This window comes from Plectropomus leopardus, chromosome 8 (genome assembly GCF_008729295.1).
Source record: "Plectropomus leopardus isolate mb chromosome 8, YSFRI_Pleo_2.0, whole genome shotgun sequence".
Lineage (NCBI taxonomy): Eukaryota > Metazoa > Chordata > Actinopteri > Perciformes > Serranidae > Plectropomus > Plectropomus leopardus.
This window is the reverse complement of record NC_056470.1, coordinates 18108622-18133897: the sequence shown is the minus strand read 5'-3', so window position 1 is coordinate 18133897 and position 25276 is coordinate 18108622. Positions and strand designations below refer to the sequence as shown.

The window sequence follows — 25276 nt, the reverse complement described above, 5'->3', positions numbered from 1 at the left end:
GTACATAAAGAATGTTCTCTTTTTCAGCCGCAAGGTGGTAATTCTAGTTTTTCCTTTGTCACAGCCCGACTCACAGGCAACACCTTTAGCCCCACGCCCCGCATCAGAGTGAAATCCCCAGTAGCTGTTAACTGTGAAAAAAGGAGAACAGAACTCACTCAAAATTTTGCCGGCACATTAATGTCAATTTCCACCAGTGACACGCGGCTGTCCGACACAAACACTGAGAAATTAGCCTCTTTCAGGTTGCAATCAGTCTCCATCTGGTCTCACCTGTTCACAAAAAGAATACAGGGAAAGTTGACACTGGCATCACCAAACCCACTTTTACCACTCAACGTAAGAGGACACTGAGATTATCAGTGTTCCCTGACTTTGCAGTACTTACAGATTTTGTCTGCATCAATCAGTGGCAGGCTCTTTTCATGTTTTTCCATCTTACCAAAGCGATAACCAGCTCCCTCCTCCCACTGTGTATCTGCTGGGCAAAAGTTACTGTAACCTGTTTCTTGAGCTGTAATAACAGTCTTTGGTCTTATAATCACATAAATCATCTTATTTATTAAACAGGAAGTGTCATCTTTCAGTCAACAGACAATATCATGAATCGATTCTTCTAAAAAGTCAATTTCTTGATTTAAATGTACATTAATATAAATGTCTACTTAAAGAATAGTGTCTCATACAATGTTGAGCCAAATTTAGTAGTGTAAAGATGTATATCGCTCCCTTTGTGCCAATTTAAGTTTCAACAGCTGTTAGGAAGAAACTTGTCTCTATCTCTATTAAAACAGAGGAGATACAAAATAAGCTTAAAAAATAAGACTTAACAGGAATGGAAATGTCCTTCGTCCATCACCACATCTAAAGCAGGTTATTGTCCTCCAGGCCCTTAATCAGCAGTCCACATGAAATCTTCTTCATACATTTGTCACTTCCCAAAATGTCACTTAAATTGTGACAGGAAATGTTGTCAAGGCGTATAACATTCAGGTTTTAAAAACTACTTGGACAAGGCACAGAGAAATGTCAATCAAAAGAGCTTGAAGCCACTGATGTACTAGAGAGGTAAATAAAAGTAATCTTTAAATCGTTCTTCCCCTTACTCTTTAGTTTAAAGCTGGAAAATGTCTGCATATTGTTGTCAGTATTATAAGACTGTTACAGAACAAGGCAATATAAAATACAATCTTTAACAAATGAAAGATGTAAAATAAACAAATTATGGCTGACTTGAGAAATAACACTGTTTACACAAAAAGGCACTTCTTAAGCAAAACATTTAAGAAATTTTGGTTTGGCTAGCTTCTCCAAAAGAACCAGTAGAATTGGCGTCCTTTCCTCCCAAAATACATGCGATTGAAATGTAAATATGAAGTCTTGATTTAATGTGTTGACCAGGGTTAAAGTAGGGATACAGTCCCCAAATGTCTCAAAATAATATTGAAGCTTCTCTGTTATTTGGAGGAAGAATTCTGCAAAGTCTCTTCAAGGCGAATATCCCAGCAGCAGAGCCTGGCCGACTCCCAGTCTCAGTCCTGCTTTGACTGCATAATCTGAGGAAATTAACGGTTTTGGGAATAAGATCCACATGTTGGCAGGAGCAAAGTTCTTCCTGCTTCGTGGTCCGCCAGTCCTCAGCTCACCTCACCTGTTTTGTAGTCCGACTGGCCTGCTTCTCCATTACAACAGAGCAGGGAAAGTCTTGTGTTTGCGGTGAGACAGGAGAAACCCGTTGTGCTTCTGTAATGATGCCTGCTCACTTTAAAGTGGCTGTAAATGGCCTCCATAAATAAATAAATTACCCAGCTATAACAAGGGCTCTGTCCTGTCCCTCCTTTCAGTCTTTGTGATCTGCAGCCTCAGGGTTGAGACAGACCATCAGGACACAGGGAGGGAGGTTATGGTGGGGAAGGGAGTATAAGTGACGAATAAGTGGTTTAGGGTCTCTTCCAACCGCTCCGGATCAATGCGTCAGCTCGCAGGAAAGGCTGGCTTCGGAGATCTGTGAGTAGGCATTGAGAGAGGGGTGAAAGACAAGGGGGACACACAGGTTAGAGGACGCAGAGGTCAATACGCAAATCTACTTACTTTAACTTCCCTTTATCACTTTGTAGAGCTAGGAATGTGTTTAAGCCATAAATGTAGATGACACACATTCAGTTGCCAGTTTATCATGTAAACCTCAATACACGTTTGTATTATTTTGTACACCGCAATTAAATTATTCTTTAAACATCCTGGTAAACTGTTTGGCAGAGCACATAATGGGTCACTATATCTTAAGGAAAACTTGTACTTAATTCAGCCTGAGTGAGCCATCTCTGCCATTCTGTTTAAGTATGTTGTGCTTAAATTATTGCTGCGTTTTTAAATAATATGCCTTTTCAGTGCGCCTACTATAGAAAGTTAGTGACAAAAATGTCACATTTTATCTTATTCTATCATATATTAGATAATAAAAGTTCAATCACAATAATTTTTCACCATTTCTCAGATGTATTCTCTGTACTGTAAAGGGAAAATATATATGTAGAAATAATATCAGTACTGATAAAACTACTAATTTCATGGTCATATATTCATATATTGGCATACTAACACATTACAAGTATTATAACTGTACATAGTTTGATTTAGATTTTTAGCTTATGTTTAACCATTACCACAAAGGGATATCTCACAGGATTAATAAAGTATTTCTATCCTATTCTACTCAACCATTGACGTGACAGGACAGGTAAAGCATGAGGGGGGTAGAGAGAGACGATGACCAGGACAAAGCCTTTGTCCATGTTTTGTTGAGTCCACAGACTGTTTTAGACCTACTACTAAAAACCCACCTTTATAGTGAGTTGCACTCACTGTGTAAGGTTTTTCTGTTTTTGTTTTTCTGGGTTTTTTGGGGGTCTTGTCTGTCTCTCATTGTACTGTTTTCCATGTTGTAATTCATTTAAAATTGATTAATTAATTCACTCATTTATCTTAAGTTTGTGTACATGTGTTTGTGAAGTGCTTTGTAACTGCATGTTTTAAAGAGTGCTATATAAATAAAGCTTTACTTACGATGGCAATGACTGCCCTTGTAATTTTTGTTCATTTAACAATATACAAGTTTGAATTTTTCATTAGGTAGATCTTTCAGAAATGTTGCATCAGAATGCATTAGTTTCAGCTAAGTGTAGCTACTAAACTGGCAACTGAGTGTGTATTTGTATATTTCAGTCAAAGAGCTCTAAAAAAATCTGCAATAGCTCCTGCAGTTAAACTTTGTTAACTGTGTATTAGAAATGGAAAATTAGCAAATAAGGGCAAAGGCTTAACATTAAATGACACATTCCCATAACCTTGCATTTGAACTGGTAGAAGTGATACACAAAGCAGTGAAATTCAAGGCTTTGGGAATGTTGTTAACACATCTCTATCACAGTAATAATGCAGCAGAAGAAGAAAAGTAGCCATCATTATTACAGTTACGGTACAATGGTCAACAAGCTCTACAAAGTGATGAGCAACAATCAAGCTGGCTACGCCTGAAGTAAAATGAAACCTCTCGGCTCTGTTGAGAAGAAAAGTTTGGATACAGATTGTGTTCATGTATATCTGACTGACTGTGCTTTTTTAGAGCCTGTTGACCAAATAGCTGTTCAGCACACCGCGGACAACAGTTAGCAAAGACAAAACATGGCGGACGTTTTTGACAAGTGAGAGGTAAATGAACACTGGACAACATGCAACAAATAATAGGAGAGGGTCAGGATGATGATCATAATGGTGATGGTTATAATGACAATGATTTTAAGGGTACGGGTAAGCATTAAAACTGAACAACGATGTTCTCAAAATACCACAAAAGCTTCTTCTCTTAGGCAAAGACTAGGAAAACTGAATAAGTGATTCATGTTTTGAACGCTGTTGGGGAAAGTAATGTTGTATGGAGGACCACTTCCACCATTGTGATGAAAAAAAAAAGTCCCGTCAGTTATTATAGTAAGAAACTTTATTGAAATAATGACTGAGAACCTCAAAATAATGACTTAGTTTTTTTCTCTTGAAATACTGAGGGGCTTTTGGAAAACAATGTTAGTATCTCAAAATATGACAAATTTTCTGAAAACAATGTATTACTTATTTAAAATAATGGCTTTGTATCTCAATGCGCAACTTTCTCAAATAAATACACAGTATCATAAAATGAAGATGAACTTTCTAGAAATACTTGTCCTAAAATAATGAGAAATGATGATAAGCCATTATTATTTTGAAATAAGTCAGTTTGAGAAAGTTTATTGTTTTGAGATAGGTAAGTCTTTTTTTAAGTTCCTTATTATTTTGAGATTCTAACTTATTTTGATAAAGTTATCATTATTTTTAGAACGTTTTTTCAATTATCTTTAGAGATACTAAGTCATTATTTTAGATAAGTAATTCAATATTTTGAGATGCTAAGTTGTTATTTTGAAATACATTATTTTTAGAAAGTTCATAATTATGACATTTTCCATTATATTGAGATACTGAGTCATTATCTTAAATACCCAAGTCATTATTTTTGAGATACTAAGTTGTTATTTGTGAGATAAGTCATTATTTAAAGCAAGTTTCTCATAATTTTGAGTTACAGCAAGTAAATCATAATTTTGAGAAACTATGTAATTATTTCAAAGACGTTTCTCATTAAAACGACTTATATACGACTATAGTGTCTTTCTTTATCATCACGCGGGTGGCAATGGGCTTCCATAATATTGAATTTCTCTAAAAATATAAACTGTAACACCCTGAATTAATCTTCAGTAACCTTGTTTTCTGACTATAGTGTTGTAAAGCAAATCTCAGTGCTGTAAAGCCATTTTTTTTGTTCTTTCTTTGCATCCAAAGCACTAGCCGAAGCAGCTGACATCACTGTAGCAGCACACAGGAGCTCGAGGGCCAAGCGGGCCGGGTTTCAGCCAGGCTACCTTCCTTACCCTCTCTTAGGAGTGGGAAATACTGTCATTAATCTTCTTTTCAGCTGGAAGAGGGGGGTAGAATGAACAGTGGTGGTTGAGGAAAGAAGAGTCACATGTTAGCCGGAAACCAACACCAAACAAGTTAGTTTCATGGAACAAGGCATTGTTGATAAAACCAGTAAATACGCCAAACCTCTTTATGTTACGAATGTTCAATTCAGCTTCTAGAAAAAAATATGCTATAATAATGCACAGCCTTTTAAATGTGTCATGCACAAATGATACCTTATTCATAGTCATGGCCGATTGTACTTTGAGTACAACATATTTTTCACACACAAAATATGTTGACATGTTGTACAACTTTTTTTCCCATAGAGATTTATATCAGGCAAAGAGGTTTGGCTGACTCCTATCACCAGACACCTGATAGGAGTGCTCTGACGTAGAACACAAACAACCAAATGACGGCCCAAAGTTAGTTCACAGTGGTTGTAGTGGTGGGGTTGGGTGACAGGGATCATGCTGCATGCACAGTGGGGTCAGGAGGCGTACGAGAGACACCTGGACAACCTTGGCATTAGGGGGGAGGGGCTAGCAGTTGGCGTCGTCACAGAGGTTGGCTTCACAGAAGAACCGTGAGCCGCGTTTAGCAGTGCGGGCTGTGAAGGGCACGCTCTTCAGTACTGGGGGAGGAGGGTGAGGGAGAGAGAACAGGTCACACCTGAGACACTGCTGTCCTTCAGGGGTAATAAAACACTGGACCACCTCAAGATGTCTTTAAGGAGACTGTGATGAACCTGTGCTTTTTTTATGTGACACAGATCTGTGGAGGCAAACCTGGTAAAACCCTCAGGAGGTTTTTAAATTAGATTAAGGACAACATTTTACTCCAAGTCCCCCGATTTTGCATTTTTAAGCATTATAGAAACACTAAAGGTTTTGTGACACACTATAATGTAGTTGTATGCAGATTTAAGTGTTTATTAATGTATTGTCTACGACTTTACTTCCTTCTGTGTGCACCTATAAGTGTAGGCTGGTGTATGAACAAAATGATACAAAAAACAGCTAGAGTGAAATACATCTTCATATTAATTATAATTGCTAAGAAATACATTAACTAACACTTACAGAAGTACTTTACCCGGAAACTAACCATTTGGAAATCTGTAAGTCACGCTGTGTCACCTTGAATTTGTAAAGAAAATTGTTTTTCTTGTATGGCTCCAAGGAAAACGGCCAACATATTGATTATTGATTGATGGGAATCATGTTTAACAATAGCAAAACTATATCAAAACAAACTTTGCAAACTCACACAACTCGTGCAGTATAATCCAAAATCTTTTTTGCCACCAACAATAGTATAACACGGGAACACCTGCTAAATGTAGGCTTTAGATTTCTTTCCCATTGCCAGCAGAGCAGAGCTGTGTACATGGCTCTGTAGCAGACCTTTCTGTGCGTAAGGTTTTGTTTTTATGTTTTTTTTGGTGTGTCAAATTTTATATCACAGATAAGCTGGAGAACAGGTTGGTAAACAGTAGACAGCAGCATGGATATAGGTCTGTGAAAACTTTATGGTGGTTACTTTTCTTTATATATCTCTTACTTATTCAGTCTTTTTCAAACTTGGCGCAGACTAGTTTGGATCGATATTTAAGAGCTGCTTTGGTGGAGACAGACTAATTAGTGGTGACATATTGGCAGCAAAGGAGCTGAAATTAGCACGTTCACCTGAGTGTTCCCATCAATGCCAACTGGAGCTGGAGACGATAAATACAAAAAGCAAGGTTTTCTTCACAAATTCAAGGTAACATGACATGACTAAGTGGTCAGTTTGTGGAGGAAGTATTCCTTTAATAATATCATAATAGCTTTATATAACCACATTTAATTGTGTTATAAGCTACTTATTGAATTTCTGTATATGGCTTTTAAATGCAAAATAAGGGGACTTAAAATTGAAGCATTAACAGATTAGGTAACACTGAACATGTCTTGGAAGTAGTTAACAGCTCTGATCGTGGTTACACAGAAGCATTATTAAGATTATTAAAAATTACGTTGATGGTACATTTACATTACTCACATTTAAGCACTGATTAACACTCGAGACATAAACATCTGTTAGCTTATGTGCTATTCTGAGGCTGCAGATACTGTTTTTTTCTCTAATTAAAGCCCCTTTAGGTAGGATTGAAATGTCTGACTTTGACAACTGCCAGTTGTAAATTTTAGGAAGACGTTGTAGAATATAATCTTTAACCATTTTTCACTGGGATTGTCTTAGTTTTCTTCAAATAAAAACCATCATCAGAATACTTTTAAAAAAATACTATAATGACATAAAGTATCTACTCATTGTCTTTAAAGGAGGAACCTGTCATTAAAAGATCCTACATATCAAATTTCACTTTGAATCAAATCACCCACATATTGAGGCTTAACAGCTGTAGTGTTGTAGATTTCTAGCTAGACAGCACGTCATAGAATAACTAGAGGCTGCTGTGCTGCTATGTGCTGTGCTCCAGATGTGGAGGTGTCTGGACTACGTAGCACAAGGTGCACTTCAAAGGAGCCGAGCAGTGTATGACCACAGTCATCTTTGACTTGCGACGACCGGGACTGCTGGCACCCACATGGGGTCTTTTAAGGGTGCTTTCTGGCCCACCTGTAATGATATCCTCAATAGTGCCGTCCTTGCCCTCGTACACTGGCCGGTGGTCTTTGGCTTGCCGCTTGCGTAGCTCTGCGATCAGCTCCTGCTGCTGCTGCCTCTTCTTTTGGGCCTGGACCTGAAGCAGCAGAGAGGATATTTGTGCTGTTCACTGTGCTTTTTGGCAGCTTTATTTAGCACTGAGTAAACATCTGATAGGTTTCATCTAGCTCCGTCGCAGGCACTGTACCTTGGGGTCATGCTGTTTAGCCTCCTGAGCCAGTAACTTTTCTCTCATTGCTTCCTCCTGCTTTTTCCTCTGTTCGTTTTCTTCCACTGCATCCTGTTGAAAAGAGAAACACTTGACCAGTCTGCCACAAGAACATGGAGCTCAAATAAATCCAAGTCAATACACTTGTGTGCTCCTTTAAGGATGGAGAAAACAGGTCAAAAGGGGAAAATAAACAGGACACACACACAAAGACACACACACTTTGATGAACGTAACCAATCATTAGAAATGATTTTTTTCTCTCTTCCTGTCTTCTAATTTTAACCTTTCAAACACACACACACACACACACACACACACACACACACACACACACAACTACTTTATACATTCATACACTAAATATGCTTTAAAGTAATAGCTGGACGTTTTGGTAATTATACATATTTGCTTTCTAGCTAAAAGTTAGATGAGAAGATTATGTTACCTTACATGTTAATATTATGCTACAGACGACAGCAAATTAGCTTACCTTTGAAATAAAAACAGACTAGCCATTTCAAGTATGTATACTAAACTAAGCTAATTGGTTGCTTGTATTTCAAATAACTCTTCATTCCCGAAATAACCATTTGCATATGTAGTGGGATCTTTGCAGGAACAGTTACAGGCATAGTAGAGTGGAATAACTCAGGAGACTATAGGGACTTAACAGGAGGTACTTGTAGACTAATGGGCAGAAATAAATGAAAACACAAGTTTTAACTTTTTGTTCTACCTCAGCTGCCATTCTGGGCCTATAGAATAGGGTTCCAACAAGGACAAGAGTTCTTTCAATGCCAAAGAAATCCGTTCCCAATCTTGTCATCTTCTGTACAAGATATATATTTTTTAGCTCTAACTTACTCCATTCACACAACAAAAGTGATAGCTCAGGCAATTCGTTACTTATAATCGGCGGAGTCTTTTCTCCACACTCTATTTGGAAAATGACTTCCCTGATGCTGAAATCAGCTGTCTGTTTTCCCCTGAGATCAGGGTGGGACCAGGTATAGCGGACAGGTAAGCCCCGTTGATCATAAGCGGTACAGCAATCAGGAATCACGTCAGCAGAGACAACCAGAGACTCCACCAAAGCGATGTCAACCCAACTTGGAACAGGAGGGATGGTTGCCCTTCACTGTGCTAAAGGAGTTAGCGTTAGCCGCTAGGCTAAAGAACTAGCGGTAGCTGCTAGGCTAAAGGAGCTAACATTAGCCGCTTGGCTAAAGAAGCTAGCGGTAGCCGCTAGGCTAAGGACGCTAGCGGTAGCCGCTAGGCTAAGGAAGCTAGCGGTAGCCACTAACACCGGTTCTAGCAACACATTGCAGTCACAGGGCATAGCATAATACAAAACACCCTCTTTGCAATGTGTGGCTCACAACAGCAGTTAAATAACATGGCTAACCTTTACTCAGAGCACCACCAGGGCTAAATCAACAATAACAGCGTGCTAACAGCGATAGCACTATGGCAACTCACCAATTTTAAGATTCAGTTTTCTTTCGCTCTCTCTGTGCAATGGCACAACGTCCAAATGTCGGTAACAGGAGACAACCTATGCATTGCATGTTTTAAAGCACTAAATGTGAATAACGTTCGTCAGCGGTCTATTATTTACCGATAGTAGAAGCACTGTGCTCTCGCGTTCACCGTCATCAAACCATGGATGTATTATTGTGAAGTCTGGATACATACGGCCATGGGGGCGGGGCCTCGTTCATTCGTATGAGAGCTGCGCATGCTTGGCGCCGGCGCAGAAAGGAGAAAAAGCTGTTTTCCGGGTTTAGAAACGTGTAAAATAAAATACCCGGATCAACTGGCCCATAGAGCATGCGTAGTAGAAATTAACGGCAGCCGAACGAAGGCGGCTTCCAAATGAGTGCCTGGTAAGCTTGAATGGTGGTCTAAAAAAAATGTACTCGTGCAGCTCTTTTAGACTTTTCAAATATTATCGAACCAGATGGTTTACATCTAGACAGGAATCGAAGATGTTTTGTGGGGGTCTTGATTATCTGTTTACAAACTCTAACACAACTCATGCAGTATAATCCAAGTGTCATTCATCCAGATGTAGGCTCAGTACAGCACCCACAGCGCTTCCCAGTCAAACATACCTTTCTGACAGGAAACTGAACTTAAAGTGTAAATGTTCTATGATATTTCTTAAGACAGACTCACCTGAAAAAACCAGTAATTTTGAGTCACTAAATATGGGAGCTGCTGGTATACCACTGCCATGATCAATAGTTTCTTTGTGTTACTGTGTGACTTGGTGAATCTCAATTAACCATTTAAAACACCAAACTCACACAATAACACAAACAAATTAACTGATTGAGGCAATGGTAGAAGTTTCACTTTAAGATAAGTTATAAATAGTAAGGTTTTAGCAAAAATGCATGTGTTTTGGAAGTACCATGTATAAGACTGGATAAACAAGACTTGTATATGACTTTAAGTCATCAATTATAATCTGTTTTGGGATTCTTCATTAATAATGGAGACATGCAAGAAAAATAAAGTTTTCTTTACAAATTTAATGTAATACTGGATGAGTAATTAATATGCAAATGGTCATTGTGATGGTGAAGTATTCCTTTAAAGGACAGACAAAGAAGTGGTATCAAACTCCTCATCTAACCCTCTGCCAGAACACAAGTCATTTCTGCTGTATATTGTTGCCAAGCTAATATAAGAAATGTTGTGATTTCAAATTTATTTGGTTAATTATTTCATGTTACGTTTCAAACCAATTCCTCATATTCCTCTCCGGGTTTTTAAATATACATCACTCCCCTGGACCATAACAAGCGTATTTCCTGAAAGTTGAACTATATCTTTAAGTCACTTATACACAGACAGACACACACACACACACACACACATACAAAGAAATCCTTGTGTTGCACATTTCCTTAAGCAGATCCCATAAATCCAGACTGAGAACAATCTCAGGAAGTGTGCTGTGTGGTGGGGCAGGGCGAGGCTGTCCGGGGGTAAAGGGGATGAGGGAAAGAGGGGGAGAGGGAGGGGGAAGAACCAGTCTAAACACCACAGCTGCAGCTCTGGAGTCAGACCCAGCTGGCCTTTCCTGTTATTTGGCCCTGGACTATGCGCCACGTCCTGTGGCACAGAGGCAGCCAAAGCTCTGCCCTGCTCTGCTCTGACTGAGACTGACAACATCCAAGTCTGAAACCAGGGAACTCCCCGCTTGACCAGGAGAGAAAGCTATACACTGTCAGTGCAGAAGTGACGAAAGATACACAGACGCTACTTGTTGTCCTCACCTTGTAGGCCTTGATAAAACGCACAAACACAGGGAAGAACACCGAGGGTGGAGTCGTCTTGGCACTCTCTCCGAAGTAGTTCACCACATTGTTGAAGGCTTCCTAGAATCGGGAAGGACAGTGCCAGAGTGGAAGCAATGTGTGTAAACAGTGTCGAGTCATGATTGGTTTGTGTGTTAGAGGTCAGTGAGCTGTATCTGGGACAGAGGTTTGCCTCATGTCTATTTTCATTTTTTTCTCTTTGAGGTTAGGAGGTGAGGACAGTGTTGGATACCTCTGCTGTCTTGGCGTCCTTCTGCAGCTTGTCCAGCTGTGGGTCACTGGCCTGAACGAAGCCTTTCAGGACTGAATGGTCATGAAGACTGCACTCTCTCCGGATCAGGTCCATGCCTTTCCCCAGCTCTCGAACATCCAGCAGCACATTTTCCAAAGATACTTTTGCACACAGTGAATAGGGAAATTTGTTTAATTATATACCACTTAGTGCTTTCAGCGTAACCTTGTTAATTGCGATGCCATTAAAGTCTGTGTAATTTTTTTTTTATTGTGTTAATTGCCAGCTGGCTTTTCCATCTTTAAGAGGCTGTACTGGGATGTTGTTTTAAAGCTACAGTGATGATTACTGGTATCATTTGATACATATAAACATATGACACATATAAAAAGTGTCAACAAATATGACAAAAAAAATGTTTCATAAAAGTCACCTACTGAACTGTTAACTGAACATAGGTGACATTTCTATTAACATGTCTTCGTAACGCTTTGTCTTAGCTCACCTGCCGCAGCTTTATCCACAAAGTGCAGTTCGTTGTAGAAGTTGGCCAGTTCAGGGTACTTCTCTTTCAAAATAAGAGCGATGTAGTGAAGCAACGTCATCTTTCTGTCTGTAGACTTTGTGTCCAGCAGCTGTGGAGCAATAGGAGTGAATATCAGTAAAAACAAATAAACTGTGTGGGATATTTTTGCGCAGATTGGTATGGGGATAAACTGAGCACTTGAAAAATGTCTCCAGATTCCACAAAGTAATACTCACCAGATCAAGACTTTGTAATTTGAAGCCATAAACGCAGCCTCGCTTGCTGCTGTTCATGTAGTTTCCCAAGGCTAAGATGATCTACATGTAAATCATAAGAATAAATAAATAATTGTAAACAACAGAAACACTGCTGCTATGACAATATCTGTCAAATAAAACGCTTCTTACCTCGAGCACTCTTTTCAACTTTGGTGCGGATTTTACTGAGCCAGAAGCAGCGATGACGGCATTGAGCTGAGGTGTAAGCATGTTAATGTTGTCAGAAAAGTTCCCCACAAAGGTGATGATGTTCATTCTCTGCGTGAGCCTTTCGATCTTGCTGAAAAACAACATGAAGCGATCTTCCTCAGCCAGCTGGTCCAGTGGACGCCTCTCACGCTCGTACTGACGCAGCACCTTTACCTCAGCGTCTGTGGGTAGGAAACGCATCAGGCACTCCACAAAGTCCACGGGTAAGGCCTTGAGGTCAAACCTGAGTGAACAAAACATAAAATTTGTGATTATTTGCTCTGTCTATTGTTTTAAGAATACTTCAAGTCCAGGAAAAGGACGTACTTCTCTATTGCTTTGCAGATCTCTTCTGTGGTCTTGTTAGCCTTTCGCAGTGTGATGGCTAGATTCTTGGAGCGATTGGCGTCCAGAAGGGTGACTTTGTTTACTGCCTTCTGGGCTACTTTGCTCTTTGTGCAGGAAAGATCCACAACTGGACCCTGGGCTCTGGTCTTAAACAGCTCCTCAAATCTCTCCAGATCCAGCTCCTGTACACAAGTGACAGTTAATTGACATCTTCTGAACTTAAATTAAACCCACATTTTCTCAATCACCTTGTAGCAGGATCAAGGACAAAAGTAATTTTGTTTTTTAAACTTGGTTTAAAAAATGGCCAATAAATCTACCTTCTACTATACTTTGAGTGATGAGCTTTTACATGAACACTGTTTTCTGCTAGTTAGAACAGTTTTGGGTACTTCATATGAGAGATATCTGTATTTTTGTTTTGTTTCTTTGTGCTCTTCTCACTCATCTGAAGTGGGTGGAGCTTAACTGTAAAAACAAAAAGGTGATGTCATGTATTTCCACCCACCAATCAGGATTAAGCAAATTTACTTGGGCTTTTAAGCTTAAACAAACATTTTTTTTTTCCAGCCCAGACTTTAATATCACCCTGGTTCCCTCAACAAAAGGTTTATATGATTTCTCCATTGGACTTTGGATTATTGCAGAAATTAAGCTCTGTGGCAGACAAACTTTTATTGTACTTACACATTATCTTCAGTAAGATAATCTTCATAAATGAACACCACTTTCACTATTTTTGATGCGTATATGCAATCACCAGAAGTAAAAAACTAACATTAGGCCCCAAACAAACTGCAACAAAGTCGTATGACATTAACGTCACTACCACTAAGCCATGTGCGGCGTGATCGCGCTCTGTAGTCTCATTACGCCACTTGTTAGTGACCACCTTTTCTAACACATAAAAGCTTAAAACTTAATGACTGTAGTATTTTGAGACATATTTTATGCCATAGAAGAAAACACAAAATTTCTTTAACTTGTGTTAAGCACAGACATTATCTCAGGCATCTAACCAAAACTTGATTAAAAATCCCACTGACTATCAGAGGAGGGAACCAGAGATATAAAAATGTTAACTAATTTCTGGGTTTTAGGACTCATTGCTGCCACATGCTATAGTGAATAATACATTACGATGTTCTTTTTTAAAAACATTGTTGCGTATTTAGTCATGGCTACTCAATGATGCTGAAGTTTTCAGGAAATTTTTAGTTTGTTATTTTTTCTCACTTCAAGCACACGTTCATCATCAATCTCATTGAAGACTGTGCCGTTGATCTGATTGGGCTTCAGGGCCGTCCAGTTAAACACAGGCAGGCGGAACTTGGTCTTGATGGGTTTCTTGATTCTGATTGCTGAAGTCAAGAATTAAATAAAATATATAAAAGTGTTACCTTTTGCTCGATCACAGACAATGTAATATCAAGCAAATAAATACAAAAATGCATCACAGTAATGTGAGTTTCTGTTGGCTCTAACCTGAGAGACCCACACTCAGGATAACTGATGGAGAAGCATCTGGAAGAGGTGGAGCGAGAGGAGGTGGAGGTGGTGGGACTGGTACACTCTGGCCTGTAATTAATGTAAAAGATAATATTAAAATGCTTTTTTTCTGGAACATTTTGACAAAAATACATTTTTAGGATTTTAATTATTCATTTTATGTATTGATATTTTGGTGTCATTTTATCAATGTTATGAAATCACTTTGATCCTCTACATATTCTGACCCTTTATTATTATCACTACATTTTATTCATGATAAGTCTGTATTATATGTTTTGTAACATCTGTGTTTTACATTCTATGTGGTGATGTTATTGACAGTCCTGAAAAAGAGATTTTTAATCTTAGTGAAGCCCTTTCCTGGTTAAATAAAGTTGCAAAAAGAGCTGAAAATGATTGGTAGTGTTTGTCTGACAGTCTGCCTTCACACTCACACACAAAGGAAACAACTTGTATTTCCCTTTCCTGTCTGTGGTAGAAACACACTGATGCAACCCATCACCTGGCTTGGCACGAATGAACAAAGAAGGGGAACAGAAAATAGACCTTCTCTGTGGGACTTTAGTTAAAAAAAAAAAGTCAACTTTTACATATATGTGTCACTGGACATAATCACTGTGAGTCATGGTCTATCACCTGGGGCAGAGGGAAGAGGAGGAGGAGGCGGTGGAGGTGGAGGAGGAGGTGGAGGGGCTTCACTGGCTGGTGGTAAACTGGCGTCTGGCCCACCGAGTTCGGTTAACCCAGCTGCTGAACCCAAAGACAGCTGTGTAATGTCACCCAGCGGGATCCCAAGGCCACCACCACCTCCACCACTGACACCCAGCGGCTCGATGGCAATGTCTCCATCAGCCTTCTTGTGCAAACGAATGGTGCCTTGCTGTTCAAGCTCCAGCAGCCGCCTCTCGATGTTGAAGTGCCTCTGGAAGGCAGCATCCTTCTCCTTGAGCACCCTCCTCAGGGTGTTGATCTGGGTGTTGGTCGACTCATACGTCTCCTGCACAGTCACCAGGGGGCGATAAAGGGCACAAAACAATGACTACATGCCAAAGAAACATCCTGTTTCCTGCTGACCCAATTTGCTATCACAGCAATTTAGCTTCAAGCTAGAAACAGATCTGACATAAAAAGTGAAGCCTTTCTGATGCGAGGCAGGCAAAGCAAAATTACACCATCATGACTGTCGGCTTACCCGTATTGCATGCAGGTCCTTATCTTTCTGAAGGAGCAGCTTCTCTAGATCAGCTACTTTCATCATTGTTTCATTCTCAACCTCCAGCAGCTTCTCCGTCACCTGGGGAAGACAACAACAGAGAGATGAGAGAAAGAATTGATCCACAGCACGGGCATCTTTCCCAGTTCCCCCTCCCCTCCCCAATCTCCCCTGTACACTGTGCATCATCAATAAGAAATAAGATATACCCAGCCGCATGACGCAGCAGGAGCATGACACAGCTTTTAGTTTTGATTTCGGACAGATTACACATGTTGCTCAGGAATTCACAGCAGATTCTTCACCCTCATCCTCCCCCATCATTCCTGACCCCTGAGAGCAGAGTTTGTTATGAAATTCCTCGAGTGATGTCAGGGCTGCCCACAACCTTTCTATGTGAAGAAGGTCTTTGCACATCAGCGTGGGTTATGAGGGCAACTGCCCAGAAAGAATGAGCCAACATGAGAACAATATTAAGCTTGTTTTACGCACAGTATTTTCCAGAGTTCTCCACCTCGTCATTATTCTGAACCACTTGTGAAATGCAAACACAGAGTAGATTCCTAATCACCGCGTAGAAACAGCAGAGTTAAGTACATGGCTGGTGAACCACAACAATCTCATAAACGAGCCAAGGTAGCTGTGTTGGTGGTCCAGACTGGGTGGTGCACTCACATGGGACAGGTGCTCCTCCAGCTCCTCCACCTTCTCCAGAGCTGCATTCTTTGTCTCCGCATCTTCCAGCAGACCACCCACGTCAAACACGTTGTCCAGGTAGGCCTGGATCTGCACCGACAGCTTGTCACTCTCCGTGTGTTTACATTTCTGGCATGAGGGAAAATAAATCAGTATTAGTGATATTCTACACCCTCAGTACCAATAGTCTCAGTTTGAGGGTATTTATTTGCATTGTCCTCCTTAACCACAGCATCGTCACCTTACCTCCAGGTAATCATCCAGGCCCAGCTTGGTGAATTCGTACTGCAGATGGACCCTGAAGTTCATGTCTTCGACTGAGTGGACTACAATGTTGATGAACTGCATGCAGGCAACCTGGACAACAGACACAGACAGATTTAGATCCAAGTATATATAATCTGATGGATAGATAGACATGTTCACAAAAGAACAAATTCATCTGCGATACAAATCTTACCATGTAGTCAATGTTTCCCTCCTCGCTTCGGAAGTAATCCATTAGTCTCTCAAAGCGATGCTTCTCCTTACACACCTTAAATGCAAAAGATAATTAGCGATGACTTACAAAATCATTTTTAATAAGGAATTTATTATATTTTTGTTTCAGTTGAAATTTGGTATGAAACATTGAAAGCTGAGCCAAATGACTTTCAGAGCTGAAAAATGAAGCACTAAAAACACTAAAAACTGCAGTTCCCTGAATGGTCTCTTGAGGCTGGCTCCGGGAGCCAGTCAATTTCCACAGACTCACATGCCCAACTTAGAAGCAAAAACAAACAAAAAAGAAAACAAAACTAAAAAAAATCCCCATTAATGACAACTGTACAAGGAGTGAATTTTCATATATCCAACTTGTTTATATTTTATCAAGGCTTAAGGGTATGTATAATTAATGGCAAGGTTGCTTAACATCCTTGGCTTAAAGTCAGATCCACCCCTCGCTCCTCCACAGCTCCAGCCTCTTGCCTAAATATGGTCACTTCTGGCTCAAAAAAGAATAAAAGGCTACAACCAAAATGCCAAACTAGAGACTTCAAAACGGGAGTCCACAAACCAATGGGAGACGTTGCAGTTGATTTCATTTTTTTATACAGTCTATGAACAAAGCATAGAATAACAAGCAGCTTAACATGTAGAGAGTCTGAATAAAAGGTCAAAAATTATTTGTTTTTAAAACTTATTTTCTTATGTTTAAATATAATGTGGATTGTGACGTGGTAGGGGAGTTTTCCTTTATCTTTTGAGACTTCCCAAAATTCCTCAAGCATTGGCAAAATATTATAAAAACAATTAAGACTGTTTTGAGTATAAACTCTGAAACCTGCACTTGTTGTTCTTAAGCTAAAAATGAAAAGAGAGGGTTTTATGAAGAAATGGGAACCAATGGTATGGGCTTTCCCTAACACTGTATTTCAGAGGAAAATAACTATTGTCTTTTTTTCCTTCAACTTTCCTTTTACCCCATAATTTACTACTTATTCTATTATCTATCTCTACTTCTCAATGAGATCATATATCCTCTATCTATGCAAGTTGCCCTGTTTTCTTGAGTTAGTGCTAAAAAAAATACATTTCAAATATAGAAATCAAAAACAACACTCAGAGGTCATCTTAAGTCCTCTGTGTATCTACTGTATTATATTAATTCATGTGACATTACAGCATAATAGTGGATTTTGTTATGATGAAACACATTACAGGATCAAACATGAGCTTAGCTGTATATAAACAGAAGAAGGCTTCTTCCATTTGTAACAACAATCTCTTCTCGTGATCATAATTCATGGGAAGGGAAGCCAGCGAAAGATTAAGATATGAGACAGATTTTTTAGACAAATTCCTACACAAAAATACACTGGAGAAAGAAAACAAAATGCTTTTTCATTCTATTTTCTAGTACTGTAAAAACAACCCCTGATAATCCTCACTGGAAGCAGCTGTGAACCTAATACTTGATTACTCTGCAGCTGTGGCTGAACACCATAGGTGGCCTTTTTGGGAGATTTCAAAGACCTGTCACCTTTTATTGATGTATCATTTAAAAAAAAATACCACTACAGAAACACCATCTTGTTTTGACTGGTGGGTTGATTAGCTCTTGAGTCTCTCAGGGGCTTTTTGACTGTGAGGCAATCGTCTCGTTCCGGTGTTTAGATGAGTGTGCAGGCAGAAACCAAGAGGCTAAGCAAACCTTTGTGGTCCACTGGCTCCCATCAGGGAGTTGATCTTTATCATTGTTCAAGGTTAGCTCACATCTGGTTTCTTAATGAGACTTATGACCTCAGACAGGCCACCGTAGGGTTTGCTTGCGCCCTCAGCAGACATGAAATCTCCAAGAGCTCCTCCACTTCATTCCTCTACACTGGCCCTTTATGCCCTCATGCACACCAGTGATGTAGGAATGCTGGCTAGTTAATTATTGTCAGATTTTTTTTAGCACGTCACAGTGTTAGCCAAATATAAACAGTGCAACTTCAGCTGATAATGGTTCAAGTGTCTTTAAAACATTGCTTTGGGCACCTCTTTGAAGTTGTCAAATGCTGAGAGGATGATCTCGTGACCTCCTCGGACTAGACAGACGGCAGCCAGCAGCTCAAGGACCAAGGCTTTCGTCCTGGAAGTACAGGAGACACTCATTAAGACATACCTGGATGAAAATCAACCACAAACACTAACTCTCAAATTAAAAGGTGAAAAGCACAATATTTATACTATCTACTAGAGCTGTGTTTGCAAGAATCTGGTTATACAACATGTATCACGATACAGGGGTTACAGGGGTTACAGGGGTTATTCAATATACTGCGATACATTGCATTTTTTTTTTCAATCTAATTTTAGAAAAACCATCATATTATAAAAGGAGACATATGCTTAAAGTCTGATTAAAAACGTTTACGTTTTATCACAACACTGGGTTCTTAGTTAAAAAATGGTAATTGACTATATTAGTAACTGACTACATTAATCACAGCAATCATGATTTTTTTTGTTTAACGTGGCAGCCTGGGGTCAAAGGAACCATGTCAAGTTGCCTTCATGAGTCTCTTAACGAACTGGGCTGTAGGGTTGGGAACTAAAACTCGGCTCCAAATTAGAACCAAACACAAAAAAACCAACTCATCAGCACCCGTAAACAAAAAACAAAAAATATAATTTTGGCAGGGCATATAGGGCTGTATGGCATAAAACGATGGTGAAAATATCAACTAGAGGTAGAAATCAAAGTAAAATAAATTGAATAAGGGGATTCCAAATAGATATACATAAAAGAAAAAAAACATTTGAATATTTGAGTGTGAGGGTCTTTAAATGCCCATACTTTCAAACATACTATGACTTTTTCTAGTCAACAAAGAAGCCTTGAAGAATCCTTTCTTTAAAAAAGTGTTTCTCAGAAGCAAACGGTAGAATTTCAGCTCTTCAAAAAGAACCCTTATTTCTAAGAGTGTAGCAATAAGTTGTTGTGTTGAAGTGAAAGAGTCAAATCTCTGATAAATTACAACACTATTATCTAGCTGTCAGGGGCTTAAACACAATACAAAATGAACAACTGACAGGAATCTTTGCATGTGAACTAGTAATTAAAAATCAATACAGTGTCACAAAATACAATACGGAAAAACTTAAGTGTATGAATGTTTTTTTACACCCCTATCTACACTACCACAATGTATGTTCTCAAAATGAATGCAAATACATCAAAATACAGGGGCTGAAATCTATAATCAATACTGAAGTCTGAAGCCACGGCAGGTCTTTACAGCTTTTAAGTGTTTACGCTCCCGGCCTTCATTATGAAGTGATCAGCCCCAGTGGTTTACCACTAATCTCCCTTTAGTAAACATTCCTCTAACAGCCTGTATATACGCCTCTGATCTACAACTTCAGAGAGAAGCTGAGCCCCATGGAGAATGCAAAGCATATCATATGAACTGGCTGCAGGGTTTCCCCTTTTGTTTGACCCAGCCCTGCATCTATGGACACGGGGGGCCTAGGTTCTTACCGTGAGTTCTTATTGTTCAAGCTGAGAGCAATTTCATTGACTGCGTGCGCGTGAGACATGACCATATTGAAGCCGTACTGCATTAAGAAGACACAGAGAGAGAGAACAGGATGTGGTCAGAAAAAAACTAAGAATATATCGAGCACTTGACTGCACAGGAAACACATAATCCTCACACTGTGTCTCAGTGTTACCTGATAATTCATGATTGCTCTCAAGCACATGATGCACACATGCACATCATCTTTTTGGCTCACGAGACGGGAGTTCTTGATGGTTTTGCTGTTGGAAACCGTGCCATAGCTGCAACAGATGGCAGAAGTTATTATCTGGATTCAGCAGTTAAACTCTGTGTTTCACTTTAAATTTTGATTTTTTACCATTGCTTGTTTCACTTATTTTTGGAGTTTATCTGACTCTTGTTTAAAATGTTGTCACATAGAGAGAGAGGCAAGGGGGAAAATTACAGAGAACAAGGTCTGACAGAAAAAAACTTAGATGGCTTTTGAGGTCACAGATGCATCATGGGAGAAGCATGGTTTCCTTGCTTCTGACAACAGAATGAGGTCTATGCAAACTAACAGACTGCTGTTATGTAACTATAATGCCCAGTTATCATGTGTACTTAGTATTATTTTCCATGTGCAGTTTATATATGGCTTTTAAAGTGTCTCATGATCCAGCATTTCTGAATCATATACATTTTCTAATGTAATTACTTCATGGTACATAAAATTATACTACAAATATACTAGACTATACTATACTACAAATTGAGCAGTAATTTTAGTCTAAAGTTGTTTTACTTTTACTCCTATCAGACTTTACATCTTGTGTCTGTCTGCGTGTGGCTTAGTGATGAAGAAAACTGTCCAACATGTGCTGCAGCTCACAGCTGGCTCTCATCTGAAGACGCTGCAGATGCACATCTGGACAGATGAGGGGGGGCATTAACAAAGACTCATAGCACAAAAAGGTCAAAGATTTTTAGTATTTATCTCTGATGCAGCTTGTCATCTAACTTTGTTCAGAGCCTTAAGGTCAAGAAAGAGGTCAGCAAACCTATAATAACTCATTCAGGCATCGTCCTGAAACAAATAAGAGACTTGCATGCTAATACATGTTTGTAGCATTCGAGGTTAGCAGAGCGAGGCACTAACAGGGATAGGTACCAGCAGGGAAGCTTAGCAATACGTACCGGAGGACAGACTGGCGGGCAGAGCGCACCAGTGTGTTGCAGAAGGGTTGGGTGTGGTGCAGATCCTCTATGGACCTGCTCCAAGATTTAGCCTTGTCCAAGAAACCATCCTCCCCATTCTCCAGCCCCTCAAAATCCAACCTGGGCCACATACAGATAGACAGACAGACAAGCCAACATGGACGCACAAGGGGTGTAGAGGAGGGGTACGGGGGAGGTTAGGTCAGCGAGGCAGCTTGGTAGAGAGCCAGGGGTTATCACAAGAACTGTCGTCAAGCTGCATGATAAAAGCTCAGCACAGAGGTTCTTTCCCATTCAGGCAATGTATAGCTCAGCGCTTCACCACATAGCATCTATCCAGAAACACATTCAGTCTGCCAAGTATGCAAAAAGGCATACAAACACATCCAAAGAGTGCGATTTGCCAAGAGCACATTTTTAGATGCACGAGCGGCTTATTACAGGCCCCGCACAGGACACGACGTGTTAACCCAGCAGCTGAATCCACTGCCCAACCGAGCTCCTCAGGAAAGGCTTTTTGGCTACAGTCAGGAAAGATGTGTGCGTGTATAATGTGTACTTGTTTAAAAGTACTCACATGACAGCACACTGGGCGAAGGAGAGGTACTCCACCAGGACGTCGAGACCTCTGTTCTCATCGTTGAGGAACTCCCTGACCCACCTGTGACGCATGAGAACACAGAGGGGTTAAGAGGGCACCAAATCAAGAACACACCCTCATCCTTTTATCCTGTAGGACTCTATTTTAACCAAGAGGAGAGAGTGACATAGAGAGACAGAGAGAAAATGAAGATTCAACTAGTTTCACAAAAGCCCTCTTATAGGATTTGTTTTACTTAATAGATCAATCTGGTTTATTGCAGCTCACATCTTGCTTGCATCTTGCAATGACTATTAACATTTATTTGTCATATAAGGTGGAATGACTCATGATTTAGTGGATAAAAAGGACAAATATTTACTTTATTTATATTGAGAGACTTTCTTTAAAAGTGATTACAAGATATTGAAGCCCAAGTATAGACAAATGCAAATAGCTAACTAATAACTAACTGATTAACTGTTAACAGTCTTTTTTTTTTTTAGATAAAATGCCAAACATTTGATGGTTCTAGACTCTCAAATCTGACGATTAACTGCATTTCTTCATTTTACAATAGAGTAAATAAAAAAATTTAGGGTTTTGGACTGTTGGCTGAACAAAATATGACATGTTATGATGTCACATTGTGCTCTAGAATATTATAATTGAGGCATTTTTTCACTGTTGTTTGATGTTGTAGAGATCTATTAATCAATGATGAAATTAATCATTAGTTGCAGCCCTACTTGTCTGTACTAAGAACACATCTTTATTAATGTTTCAATCTTTCATTTTTTCTTGTTCTACTGTATTACAATTGGTGATATTGACAATAATGACTAAATATACTTAATGACAATGAAATATGAAAAAAAGAAACATTTCGTGCTGATCAAATTAATTGTTAAGACTTGAGAAAGCGGTGACATCGCCAAAAGACGTCACATAATGCGAAAAACACAAGCAGTCAGACGATAACACAGGTTTTTAAACAAACCTCCAGCTTAAACAAAAATGATTAGGAAAATTCAACGAGGTCATCCTTATTATCCGAACGGTCTGTTTATCTATAAACTGGTTCAACTTGTCATAGTTATGAGTGCACACAATATTCTCATGCAGTGAGGGAGTATTACAGACCTTTGGGTTAAATCCACTTTTGGTTTTAAAAAAAAGTATTTTTTTTGTATCTAGCTAAATTTTCAGCTTGTTTATAACAGCATGTTTCAATATCTCAGCAACAACTTTTTGAGGATAATGTTTTCATAACTGACAGAAAAGATAACAAAAATATGAACCAAGTTGTAATAAACCAGACTCATCCTTTAAGGCAGCTCTGAGGGGGGGCTGGTCTCCTCTCCCTGACTAAAGGAACTTGGCAGGAATGTGATGGAAAGTAAACCAGAGCAAGGCTTCAGATTTCCTCCACATTTAACTCCACTTTTTTGGAGAGAGAAACCACTCCAAACAAAGGAATTCCCATTGCGATGAGAGAAAGAATGTGGAGGGCATATGGCTGAAGGAGCTGGGCTCAGGTCGAACCCCTGACAGTCACCAGTATTTAGTCTGCCTCCCTCACACAGACCCCCTTCACCTCCTTTCCAATTCTTCAGGGAACTCCAGAGGTGGGGGTGCAGGATTGGGGTAAAAGGTTCTTAAAATAGTCTTGGAGTGCTGGTTATGATGACAGACTGTGAGGCAGCCAATGGCGAGTCAGGCAGGAAAGCAATCAAGAGCCTCAAAGTAGCAGAGAGGGAGTGAGGGAGGGAAAGGGAAGAGAGGTGAGGAGAAGAACGGAGGAGAGCAAACAAAGCAGTAAGATTGGGTGCAGGAGGAAAGAAGAGGAGGGGTGGACAAGGAGGCGGGCTTCATCATCAGTTTCCTGTCTACCACCGCCCTCCCTCCTTGCCCCTGACCCCTCACTCCTTCCTCTCTCCTTCCACTTCTCTCCAACTGGTTGCTATTTCAGATTTTCTTGGCAATTTCTGGAATAACACATCGGCCCAGGATTCAGACACACACAATAAACCAGCATCTGCTACACTTAATCCTATCCACAAAGGTCTTCTGAAAATAGCTTTCTTTTTTCTTTGCCTGTGTTCTGGGAAACACATTGAAAGAGACCTTTATTGATGAGACCTAGTAGAATATGAGTTATTCTTGGAGCTCAGTGACTGCTGCGGGAAATCAAAGCCTTTTTACAGGCTTCTTTTGCTTTGAGAATTCAGGGGCAAGTCACTGCAGCGCATTTTTTATGCCAAAATATCTGTATGACATCAGATTATAAAGTCAAGGATCAAGTCTGCAACACTGAAGATAAAGAAAGGCTTGACATAACATCCACATACACAGCGGGTGTGTAGTGAAGTGTAAATACCAAATGGCAAAATATGACAAAACAATAGAAAAGGATTGTTGCTTTAAGATGTGAGAAATGTGTAAACATAAAAGTATTGTGTGTATGTGTGTATGTGTGTATGTGTGTGTGTGTGTGTGTGTGTGTGTGTGTGTGTGTGTGTATGTATGTGTGTGTGTGTGCTTTTCACTGGGTTCAGCAGCACTGGTCAGCCAGGCAGGCTTCCTGTCCCTCTGGCACACACAACAAAGCTTCCTGCTCAACATTGGGGGAGTGTACGAGGCAGCACAATGGCAACCATCTGGGCATTATGAGGACCAGCTCTATGAAGTGGAGCTGCAGAGCTTGGCAAGTTAGAACAATGGGGGATATCTGGGCACCAGAAAGAGCTCTGAGTCCCTGCAGCAGCAGCAAGAGCACATAAAGGACTATTCTTTACCAGCCATAATGCGGTTTCCTTAAGCTTCGTGCACCATCAAATAGATCTGTGTGATTCACCAGAGAGATGGTAAAGATATGTATTGATTACCCAATGTGGTTTGTCCTCAGTGAGATCTCCAGCTCCCTCAAGACTTTTGTAGATTCCTGTACCCGCCTGCGAAACTTCTGAAACACAGAATGAAAGAACAAAGTTTTGCAGCCGAAATATTGTTGGGCAAGAACTATCAGCAGTGAAAGTTTACAGGTTAAAAAAAACCCAAAAAAAAGAAAAAAAACACAGAAAAACAGAAAACCCCACGGATTTACCTTTAACTCAAAATGGAGTTAAATAAAACAAAAATTTAAAAATGTATTAAGAGATGCAGCATAACAAAGATATCATTTTAATTCCACACATTTGGAAATTGGATTGGTTATTCTAATAGCAGCTAATGCAGACTTAAGCCCAGTGTTCTGA

At 39.7% G+C, this 25276-nt stretch overlaps 1 protein-coding gene across 5 annotated transcripts in view; it reads right to left on the bottom strand.

Moving 5' to 3' along the window:
- Window positions 1-533: 533 nt before the first annotated feature.
- The window catches only part of fmnl3 (formin-like 3), a 46757-nt gene continuing 22014 nt past the window's right edge, over window positions 534-25276 (bottom strand). Inside the window, exons 4-26 of one of the 5 annotated variants that reach the window (XM_042490982.1) lie at window positions 24908-24984; window positions 22017-22100; window positions 21419-21559; window positions 20415-20523; window positions 20221-20297; window positions 18735-18828; window positions 16672-16746; window positions 16458-16568; window positions 16191-16340; window positions 15495-15596; window positions 14939-15299; window positions 14276-14368; window positions 14027-14151; window positions 12770-12972; window positions 12383-12686; window positions 12212-12292; window positions 11955-12084; window positions 11450-11610; window positions 11176-11277; window positions 7865-7957; window positions 7630-7753; window positions 5526-5638; window positions 534-2005 (exon numbers count right to left, since the gene is read on the bottom strand). In XM_042490982.1, the coding sequence (XP_042346916.1) occupies window positions 5547-5638; window positions 7630-7753; window positions 7865-7957; window positions 11176-11277; window positions 11450-11610; window positions 11955-12084; window positions 12212-12292; window positions 12383-12686; window positions 12770-12972; window positions 14027-14151; window positions 14276-14368; window positions 14939-15299; window positions 15495-15596; window positions 16191-16340; window positions 16458-16568; window positions 16672-16746; window positions 18735-18828; window positions 20221-20297; window positions 20415-20523; window positions 21419-21559; window positions 22017-22100; window positions 24908-24984 (2889 nt within the window). In that variant the 3' untranslated portion in view covers window positions 534-2005; window positions 5526-5546. Of the gene's footprint in view, window positions 2006-4970; window positions 5015-5516; window positions 5639-7629; window positions 7754-7864; window positions 7958-11175; window positions 11278-11449; window positions 11611-11954; window positions 12085-12211; window positions 12293-12382; window positions 12687-12769; window positions 12973-14026; window positions 14152-14275; window positions 14369-14938; window positions 15300-15494; window positions 15597-16190; window positions 16341-16457; window positions 16569-16671; window positions 16747-18734; window positions 18829-20220; window positions 20298-20414; window positions 20524-21418; window positions 21560-22016; window positions 22101-24907; window positions 24985-25276 lie in introns of all 5 variants that reach the window. The other 4 variants (XM_042490985.1, XM_042490983.1, XM_042490984.1 and 1 more) reach the window with 4 other exon arrangements.